Source organism: Nanorana parkeri, unplaced genomic scaffold (genome assembly GCF_000935625.1).
Source record: "Nanorana parkeri isolate BGI_ZX_2015 unplaced genomic scaffold, ASM93562v1 scaffold233, whole genome shotgun sequence".
Taxonomy (NCBI): domain Eukaryota; kingdom Metazoa; phylum Chordata; class Amphibia; order Anura; family Dicroglossidae; genus Nanorana; species Nanorana parkeri.
Window position 1 is genome coordinate 52370 of NW_017306501.1, and position 11171 is coordinate 63540.

Here is an 11171-nt window from a genome sequence, read left to right on the forward strand (position 1 = left end):
ACCAGTGAGGGGAGGGGGGCGGGGGGGGGGGGGGAGAATATCGCCAGGAAGGTTAAAGCCCTCTGAAATTCAGGCCTCAGACTGTTGAAGACGCTGTACAGATAATGTGCGGGACGTTTATGCTTTCACTTAGGACCGATTGAGCAGGTTTACAGGATAATATATGTATTTTAAATCACATACACTATATCACCAAAAGTATTTGGACACCCCTACAAATCATTGGCTTCAGGTGGTCCAATCACCTCTATGGCCACAGGTGTATAAAACCAAGCACCTCGGCATGCAGAAGCTTCTACAAACATTTGTGAAAGAATGGGTCGCTCACAGGAGCTCAGTGAATTCAAGTGTGGTACCGTGATAGGTTGCCACCTGTGCAATAAGTCCATCCATGAAAGTTCCTTGCTACTAAATATTCCACGATTAATGGTATTATAACAAAGTGGAAGCAACTGGGAACAACAGCAACTCAGCCACTAAGTGGTAGGCAACGTAAAATGACAGAGCGGGGTCAGCCCATCCTGAAGCGCACAGTGCGCAGAAGTCACCAACTGTCTGCAGAGTCAATAGCCACAGACCTCCAACTTTGTGTGACCTTCAGATTGGCACAACAACAGTGCGTAGAGAGCTTCATGGAATGGGTTTCCATGGCCGAGCAGCTGCATCCAAGCCTTACATCACCAAGTGCAATGCAAAGTGTTGGATGCAGTGGTGTAAAGCACGCCGCCACTGGACTCTAGAGAAGTGGAGATGTGTTCTCAGGAGTGATGAATCACGCTTCTGTCTGGCAATCCGATGGACGTGTCTGGGTTTGGCGATTGCCAGGAGAACTGTACTTGCCTGACTGCATTGTGCCAAGTGTAAAATTTGGTGGAGGGGGGGGATTAGGGTGTGGGGTTGTTTTACTGGGGTTGGGCTTGGCCCCTTCCAGTGAAGGGAATTTCATAGTCCCCACTTTGTGGGAACAGTTTGGGGATGGCCCCTTCCTGTTCCAACATGACTGTGCAGAAAGCAAGGTCCATGAAGACATTGGATGAGTGAGTTTGGGGTGGAGGAACTTGACTGGTCGCACAGAGTTCTGACAACCAGATAGAACACGTTTGGAATGAATTGGAGCGGAGACTGCGAGCCAGGGCTTCTCGTCCAACATCCGTACATGACCTCACAAATAGTCAAACATTCCCATAGACACACTCCTAAACCTTGTGGGCAGCCTTCCCAGAAGAGTTGAAGCTGTTATAGCGGCAAAGGGTGGGCTAACGCAATATTGAAACCTGCGGACTGGGATGCCATTAAAGTTCATGTGCGTGTAAAGGCAGCCGTCCCAATACTTTTGGCAATATCATGTATCTACGCTAGTGAACATACTACAATAAACACTGAAAAGTTCTAGACAGAACTTGAATATATTTTTGGGATGTTTGTATTCTGCAGCCTTCAGTGCATGTGACCTTCTTTTTGTCCCCCTTTAAGGCCAAGTTTGAATTTCATCATGGTGATTATGAAAAACATCTTCTGCACGTACTAAGCCGGAAGGACAAGACTGGAATTGTTGTGAACAATCCTAACCAGTCGGTGTTTCTCTTCATCGATAGACAGCACTTGCAGGTAATGTGGCATCCGTTTTACTATTGGATTTGAACATTAGGTTGTTCTGTCCATATGGCACACTGATCAGTTTATACATCTGTAATCTGAATGCTCGCAGACACATTATTCTTCATGGTTTTAATAGGACCAGTCATCAAGTGCGTATTTGGGAAACTGGTCATGTCTTCCTGTTAGGTAATGATGTATATGAAGTATAAAATCGGGCAACACGAGATACCTTCTTTATAAAGCCAATCCTCTTCCTACACCTAGCTAGAATAGTGGCTACGTTATGCAATCCTTCTGCTATATTTGACCAATGTAAAATGTCCTGTTTAAATAGTGTCAAGACTTTCCACATGTCACAGTAAACCTGGAATTTTCAGGGTAGCAAGAAAAGGGACTTAAATTTTGCCCGAGTTCTTCTTTTTCTTAACTCTTGCAGTGGGGCTACCCCCAAACTGCAAAGATTAAGTGCTCGTTTTTGTCTAGGGATGACAATAAGTTATACTTGCCCAATCCTAGGAGTTGGCTAGCTCTTAGACTGGGTAGCTGTATAATGTACTATTGCTGGGATTTGTGGTATTCCTCTATAGCTGGCGGTATTCTGCATTGCGCTGTATAATGTACTATTGCTGGGTTTTGTAGTCTTCTATACAGCGCAATGCAGAATACCACCAGCTATATAGAAATGCAATAATACATTATACATAGTGTATAATGTATTGCTGGGATTTGTAATCCTCTATAGCTGATGGTACATTGTGCTGTATATTATAGAGAGCAATGTACCATCAGCTATAGAGGATTACAAATCCCAGCAATACATTATAGAGCACCATGTGTGGGAAAGTGCCGGCTTACCTGGGCAGTCTTCCAGCAACTTGCTTCTAAGATCGGGCCTGTCGGCGGCTGTCACGCCCCCCCACACCTGCTCCTCCTTCTCCCTGCGTCTCTGTGCCAATTGTGGATGCGGGCGTTGAGCATGAGGCAGGGAGGAGGTGCGGCGTGTGGATGCGGGCGGGTGTGGCGCGCAGCGTGTGGAGCCGTGAACAGGGCCAACTAATCAGAAGTCGATTAATCGTTTTTTTTTCACACTGCTACAACCGTCTTAAAGCATCTTAATACTTCCCATCTCGCCTTTTTCTGTGTTGCAGACTCCTAAAAGCAAAGCCACGATCTTCAAGTTATGCAGCATCTGCCTCTACCTGCCACAGGAACAGCTCACCCATTGGGCGGTTGGCACTGTTGAGGATCACCTCCACCCTTACATGCCAGAGTAAGGGTGTGACCAGTCAAACTGGGAAGATCAGATCTTAGCGGCAATCTTTTTTATTTTCTTTTTATCTCCAGATTCCAGAAGAATATGGACTCGTGCTCAGAAAACGTGTATGTTGTGAACCTTCATGCTGGATATTTCTTTCTTCATCAATTTGTATCTGGACTTTTTGTTTTTTTTTTAATTTTTTGATTTTTGTTGCGCATGGACCTTGTGAAAAAGAGGATGTTCTGAAACATCTTTGCTTTAGCCTCATAAAATGTGAATCGATGGGACTCTGGCACACTGAATCAAATGTATCAGAAAGCACAAGGTATTATTTGTTTTGGTGGTCTTCCCATTTGCACTGGTCATATCCCCTAACAAAGTTTAGAGCGTTAGACTACAGTATTGAGGGTGAACCATGAATGTAACGGGTATAGAAGCTACACTGCTTTACTCACTATGAAAGCACTGTCTGAATGGCTTCAGTGAAGCAAGGATTTGATGCAGTTAGATGAAGGCAGATTCTGGAAAGGTTACATGTAGATAAATCCTGATTATTCAGCATTTGCTTTCATATCCTAGTTCCTTTAACAGGGATGAGACCGAGTGTACAGGCACTTAAAAATCTGATCTCTTCTTGCAGTTGCTGCATACCTATCGGCATTTCCCACGGCGGGTGCATTATAAGGATATAGCCTAGCAGTCTGCAGTAGCTATATTACATAGACAAGTACGTGAGCACTGTGGAAACCATATGTTTCTGGATAGAGGAATGGAGACATGGGCCTGCTGGTGATTTGCGCGGTTATTACTTTCCTAGAATAAAGTAATACGTTTAGAACCAGAAACCTATAGCGGGTTCTGAAAACCTCGTTCTCTAACAGCAGTTGCAAACTGTGTAAAAGGAAAGCAGAAGTGTGCGAAGTTGGATCAGAGGAGAATTTTATTTTGTGCAATGAAAATTAAGGTCGACTACTGTATTGTGTAGAGAGAAGGCTCTGCTGAAAGGTTTCAGTACCTTTGTGATTAAACTTGTATAGGCCTGCTCCCTTTGCCTAATACTAGTGCTTACCTGGTTTAAATTTGTATCTAGCTTTTGTTTGAAATTGGATTACATTGAAAATTTAAAATAAAATGAGGTTAATTCTGAAATGTGGCTGTGGTCTAATTTCTGAATGATGACATTAAACAGAAACTATAATGGTTTTGACTTTGTTTTTTCTTTTTGCCACCCCCCACCCTCCTCCAAGAATATTATAGCTCATGGGTAGGCAAACTGGCCCTCCAGCTGTGGTGCAACTACAAATCCCATGACTCATTGCAAGGCTGACAGCCATGACTCATTGCAAGGCTGACAGCCATGACTCCCAGAGGCAGGTGCATGATGGGATTTTCAGTTTCACCAGAGCTGGCGTTTGCCCACCCCTGCTGTAAGTTATATAACTGGACGCAGCACAACTGCCTGCTATGGGTCTAAAGCAGGGGTCTCAAAGTACCGGCTTGTGACCTGGTACCATGTGGCCTGCAGCAAGTTGACAAGTCAGTCAGACTGTGTACCTGACTTGGGGAGTGGATACACTGTTGGCATCTGTCAGATTCAGACTGCATACCTGCTCGTGTCAGTCACAGCACCGTGCGGTCTGACAGCCTTCACCGAGCGCCGGCCAAAAGAAAGGATTAGTAAGGTCTGCACCAGCCAAAGGAGCTGAACATATTAATCAACCATTGGACCACCAGGGAATGTGCCTCCTCCCTGCAAAAAAAATGTAAGCAGGTGAGGAGGCTCTTTTAGTGTGTGAATCTGTTGGTCCTCCATGTTTCAAATGAAAGCCTGTGGGGAAAAATAACACGCATATATACGGACACTGCATATAGAAACTGAACGAAATACCAACATCAATCAGAAATCCTGACTATACACACAAACAAATAACATCACCAAAAATATACTGACAATTTAAACATGTGCAGACAATAACACGGGCACTGTATATATTTACTTTTGAAGTCTTGTCATTTTGCCAAGTGACCCCCTCATGGGACAAGAACAAATATAAAAGATTTTCTTTTTTAATTAAAAGTTAAAAAAATATTTTTTGGTTTTGGCCTGACAATTGTTTTTTATTTTCAATTTCATTTTGGTGCACCTCCTATTATAAACCCCAAAAGTAGCTTATCACTCAAATGCATGTGAGCGATAAATAGTTCCAAAATGATAAAGTCGTACAAATCGCAGGGAATCCAGATCTAAAACTATGTATGAAATCAAATATTTAATATAAAATAATCCCTTATGGGAAAAGTCCTTTTATTGTGGATCAGTTGCACTCCAAAATATAAGTGAACTTCTGCCAAGATAAAAACATCTGTGTAAAAACTCCTAACCCTTAGGCCTCTTTCACATGGGTGGTCCAATTGGGTTCTCCTGTCAGGTTTTTCATGTGGCCCAGATCAGATGCCCGATGATAGTCTATGGGCAGATGCGTGTAAACGGACGGGTAAGATCCATTTTGCCGGGTTTGGGGGTAATTGATATCAACAGACATGTCTGATTCCCTACATACTGACATGGGGTCTGGCAGTTTCAGATCTTTCCTCCTTCGCTACGCGGGCCCCATACACAACAAACTTTGGTGCACTTTGTGTTCAGCTGCCTTTCTGTGAGAACCAGCATGAACTTTTCAGCAATTTGAGCTACAGTAGCTCTTCTATTGGATTGGACTACACAAGCCAACCTTTGTTCCCCATGTGTATCAATGAGCGTTGACCGCCCATGGTCTGCTTTTGGTAGGTCCTGACTTCTGCAGTGTGGGAACATTCCACAAGACCTCCACGTTGGAGTTGCTCTGACCTAGTCGTCTAGCCATCACAGTTTGGCCTTTGTCAAAGTCCCTCAAATCCTTACACGTGCCCATTTTTTTCTGTCTCCAACACGTCAACTCCAGGGATAAAATGTTGCTGCCTAATATATCTCCAATCACTTCCAGGTGCCATTGTAAGGAGATATTCACCTCTCAGTGGCCCTAATATTGTGGCTGTCGTATGAAAAGACCTCTGCTACTTGTAGCAATTGGAGAAATCTCATGATATACAGTCATGTGGCAAAGTAAGTACACCCCATGGAAATGGTTGACTTTATTAAAATATAAAACATTTGATCTTCATTCAAACAGTGCCTACAGATAAAGATGATATGCTAGAGAAAAAATGGCCCGTAGGGTCTGGTGTCCTTGCTATTGACGCATGTAGTGTCTTTATGCCAAGATTGACAGCTCACTGAGGGCCTCAGAAGGAACGTTGTGAATGCCTACTGTATGATCACTGCAAAACCCTATCAGCTCTATATATACAGTAAAGCCACATGTGTATCCCCCTCTGATGTCACAATCCCACCAAAAAAGTGAAAAGGCAATGGTGAGCATATACAGTATTTGAACAAAATATAAGGGAGATGTGCATAACGGATAAATAAAACAGCCGAATTGTAATTTCTGCACCGTGCCAGCCTCTGCAGTCATTACAAGCACCACTTCATCATTCAGGTTATAATGGCTACATGGAGTGCAGTTAGAACAACGATTGCTGCCTACTGTATGAGTCTGGCAAGGGAATAAAATATAACTCCCGTGTAAGGAATATCTAATGTTTACCTGGACAAATATGATAAATCTATCAAGTTTACTGTAAACTATAAAACACTTCTTAGCTCCGGGCTCTTTTTCTTGCTTTTCTCCTTGTTGCAATACTATTCTTTGCTGTTGTATTTAGTGATCAGCATGTGGCAGTGTTTGTATGTAGTTCATGTCATTACATGTGATTTTGTAGTCACCAGATGGCTCTCCAGCTGTTGAGGATTTAGTAGTATCAGTGCCTGCTGACATAAGGTATCTGATCATTTGGAAAAGAAAGAACAAACTCTTAGACGCTTGTCAGTCACCATTGTTTGCATGTCAGGTGACCGCCCCATTACAGCCTAGGAGGCAGCATCAGGCGGTATCAGGTTATGTCTATTCATATCTGCTATACTGGCTGGTAGGTAGAGACCTCAGTTTCTCATTCATTTACATACCACTTACTGATCAATTATCACTGACCTGCGGAGACATTATTCCCCTGTATGGGCAAGGTGACGGTGTCTGTTAAAGCCAACTGCAGTTAAAAAAAAAAACATTGGCCAGCACTAGTTAAATAAAAAAGGTACTGCAGACTCACCATGCTATGGTCCAGCACCAGCTGTTTTTAAGCTTGATTGATGCTGTGTGTCATTAAACCGCCTTATGTGAGCCCACAACGCCATGGATCCTTGGTGGTGCATCACTAAGTCAGCCTAGGTTCACAGGAGAATGCTACACAGGAAGTTGCTGATGTCACTACATGAGCGTTTTTTCACCCACCACCAGAGGAAGACTAAGAGAAAGAGGTCCTCCACATGTCATGTGACCACAAAATGTCTGTAGCTGAAGAAAGTACATGAGCTTCTTTTGGGGAAGAGTGAAATGCTTTGGTACAAATAGACTTCAATGGAAGCACCTTTAAAATGCAAGTTTTTTTTTAATGTGTTTTCTTGCCTAGTGAGTAGCGTTTCATTGGCTCAACAGGATGATAAAAGAAGCTCAAGCCTGAAATGAATGCAAAAACACCTACACAAAAGCTCAATAAAAGCCAGAAAAAATGACCAGAGACGCTTAGCTTAAATGTGAGTGGGGCAAAAAGTGTCATTTTGGATAAAGTGGGGAAGGATTTGTACCCCTGCCACTGTCAAGGCGAGAGATGTTTTATCACACAGGCGAGGGAAATCTACAACAGGGATACGCAAGCAAGGGAAAATCTCTCCAGGGTACACACGGTTAGAATTTCAAATGCATGGAATCGATTTTGGAAGATTCGTTCGACTTTCTAATTGTTGATGCAGTGAAATCGGTAAACGATTTCGACCTCGGTGATGAAAACATTGAAAGGAACATGTTGGAAATGTTTTTTCGTTCAAGCGAAATTCTAACAGTGAAAGTGGTTTTCGTTTGTAAAACTCCATTAATTCCACGTTTGAATGTTAAATAAAATGAAAATTAGGGACGCACTGATACCGATACAAGTATCGGTACAGATACTTATACTCGCCCAAACGTTCTGATACTTTTCCCAATACTGGAACTTGCGGTCCGAGGGAGATTTCCCCTGACCGGCAGTGCCGCGAGGGAACATGGAGCCGGGAAGCTAGTTCCAAGCTGTTTGGCCGGCTCGATGCTGATTGGGCGGGAAGCCGGCTTCCCAGCCAATCAGTGTCGAGCCAGGCAAACAAATCTGATAATATGGCGACATGACCCCCACCCTGCAGACAAATCATTCCCCTCACATAGATCCTTAGCAGCAGTCATTACCATACGAGTCCAGCTGGGCAGACACCGCTCTCCGGGATCTGCCCACGTCTCCTGTGTGCACAGCGCCCGCGTGATCGGCCCTCAACCTGCTACTGCGCATGCACAGGATTTCTGAATGAGAGCGCTGGGCAGTATGTGCAGTAGCAGCACGTGGGCGATGTACACAAAGGAGACGTGGGCAGATCCGGGAGAACTTGGAGAGCGGTGTCTGCCCAGCTGGACTCGTATGGTAATGACTGCTGCTAAGGATCTAAGTGAGGGGAATGAGGTGCCTGCAGGGTGGGGGTGGTGTCACCATATTGTCAGATCTGAAGAAGCCGGGCGGTGGGTAATGACACGCCGCCTGGCTTCCTAATTGCCCAGAAAGCCGACTCTATGCTACCGGAAGTATCAGTACCGGCGAGTACCGAAATATAAATATCGGTACTCGATACAGAAAAGCCGGTATAGGTGCATCCCTAACGTAAATCAAACGAAATTTCGAATGACAATCGCCAACACTCTTGATGGTATTATCAAATGTTCCGACAGGATTTTTCGTACAAGCTTTTGTGCAAAATCTACCTGTGTACACCCAACTTCACAGAGCCCCCGGTAGCAGTAAAACACAACAAGGGTTCTTATTCTTCCCCACTCTATTCACATAAAAAAAGGTTTTGGCTGGACATACACTTTTGCTCCATGAAAAGAAATGTGCCTGTCATTATGAAGGAAAATCAGACATTAGCAAAACCAAAGACATGTACACAGTATACGGTAGAGCTGATCCTGAGTGGTTACAATAGACGGTACAAAGACTTTAATTGGTTTTGTTTTTCTGTTTGTGATCACCTTAGGCAAGATGTAACACATCGATTGTATATTCACAATAGCACTGCTGGAAAGATTCAGGTCCTTTCACCTGCAATTATCCAATGTATATCCATGTATCTAGAGGACAGTGCCAAGGCCCGGTACTATTAGCATGGTTTATACAATTACCATACCAGGAACACAAGGAAATGTGTCTGATATTCCTTTTCCTCAGCCCTGGAGCTCTAAACTATTGTCCATAACCTGAAGAACCTCACACCAGTGGTTTCCCTTGTATATACTATTGCTCATAATTGAATCCCAAAGGTTTTATGATAACATTTGTTCAGCAGCAGCTGATTGTATGGAGTAGAAACCACATCCATTTGACAGTCAATGAGGAGCCGTCAGTTTGGTTTAGTGGACAATTTTGTCTCTTGGTTCTTTACTATGATACAGAGAGAAGCCTGTTGGCGATGTTTACTGTCAATGGGTGATTATGTGGTAAGGATATACAATATACAAGATTCCTCACTAATAAGAAAAAGAAGTCAGCAATTTTGGGGAAAGGTTGGAACCTTTCATGTATCTGTCCCCATTGTGGACTTCCTGTAAATCTGTCAAAATGATAGGAAGTAGGAGAGAATTGCCAAACCGTGCCACATACAGCAATAAAAGCATGAGCGTTTTTAACCTTTTCTCATTCTACCAAAAAAGAAAGCTTTGCGGAGTTGGGCTTGCTACAATGGCAAGTGGTGTACCTGCATTCCTAACCAGCATTGCTTATGGTGGTCCTTCACCCAAGAATTAGTTTTACCGCCTCTTCATTTTTTTTTTGGGGGGGGGGGGGAGTGAGTAAGGGAGTGACCTTTTTTTGGGTGGTACTTACTCCCATACCCTCATTCCTCACCTAGGTTAGTATGATGTGCCCTCACTCCACCACCATCACACATCCCGGTAGGCTAGTCTCCCTGCACTGCGGATCCTGCACATGTGTAGTAGGAAGCCTGCTACACGTCATCAGGAAGTCACAGCCACCTCCTAAATCCAAGATGGTGGTGCGGAAAAGAAGAAGCCCTGAGACCAATTAGTTGCGTGGAAGACAGCACTGGACTTCATGGACTGGTAAGGATGTATTTCTTAAAGGTCAACGTTCTAGTACTTCATTTTCCCCTCTTTAATGTTTATCTAAATCTGCAAAAAAAATGTTAATGCCTGTGTCCCATTAGAGTGTTTTCTATACACTTACCATTCCTGAGACAAAACAGGAAGTGAGAGGAAATCCAATGAATGGGGAAAGGCATCAGCATTGGAAGATTTCCTCTTTATACTGATTATAACTGTAACATTTTGGATTTTCCAGTAGTATTGCAAAAATGTTCACCGCTCCAATTCTGCAGTCCAGCTCACAATGTATTGTCCCCGCAGGTGCAGGTTGTGAAGTGTGTGCTCACCATGCATGAACGGAAACCAAAGAATAACCGCACTCCGCATGATACAAGCGGTGAATCCTGTGTTTCTTGATGCAAAATCAAGTGTACATCACAGCAAGCTCCCCAGACCAAAGAGCAAACTCCTCTCACGTATCATCAATGTGGCTTACTTCACCTCTATAAGTAAGCCGCATTGCTGAAACATGTGAGTGGAGTTTGCTCTTTGGTCTGGGGAGCTTGCTGTGATGTACACTTGATTTTGCATCAAGAAACACAGGATTCACCGCTTGTATCATGCGGAGTGCGGTTATTCTTTGGTTTCCATTTTGGATTTCCTATCACTTTCTGGTCACTAGGACACAGCAGTAAAAACTGGACAGGGGTTTCCATACTCTATGCAAAACTGTAAAAGACAACTCTGGGCTTTACGTGCGCTTTAACTCCGAAAACCAAATTAGTCCACAGTTCTTCTCCAATTACCATGTCCTGAAAATAACTCAAAGCCGCCCTGGATGATTTCAGTGTTAAATTGAATAGAAGTCAGATTATGCAAAGCATAACAAAGCATATCCCAGCAGGAGAAGAAACAAGAGCTGACACATGTGTTCTTCAGTTAAATTGTAGGAGGGGAACTCACCTGGAAAGTTCATTCATGGCATCAAACAGCTTGAATGGAAAGAAAAGGCCAGAACTGAGTCACATCTGTTCCCCGTA

The 11171-nt window shown here is 43.6% G+C and overlaps 1 protein-coding gene across 1 annotated transcript in view; it reads left to right on the forward strand.

The window, feature by feature from the left end:
- The window catches only part of CUNH6orf62 (chromosome unknown C6orf62 homolog), a 7784-nt gene extending 3968 nt beyond the window's left edge, over window positions 1-3816 (forward strand). The window contains exons 4-5 of the mRNA XM_018556317.1: window positions 1474-1608; window positions 2748-3816. Coding sequence (XP_018411819.1) covers window positions 1474-1608; window positions 2748-2873 — 261 coding nt within the window. The 3' untranslated portion in view covers window positions 2874-3816. The remainder of the gene's footprint in view (window positions 1-1473; window positions 1609-2747) is intronic.
- The last annotated feature ends 7355 nt before the right edge of the window (window positions 3817-11171 follow it).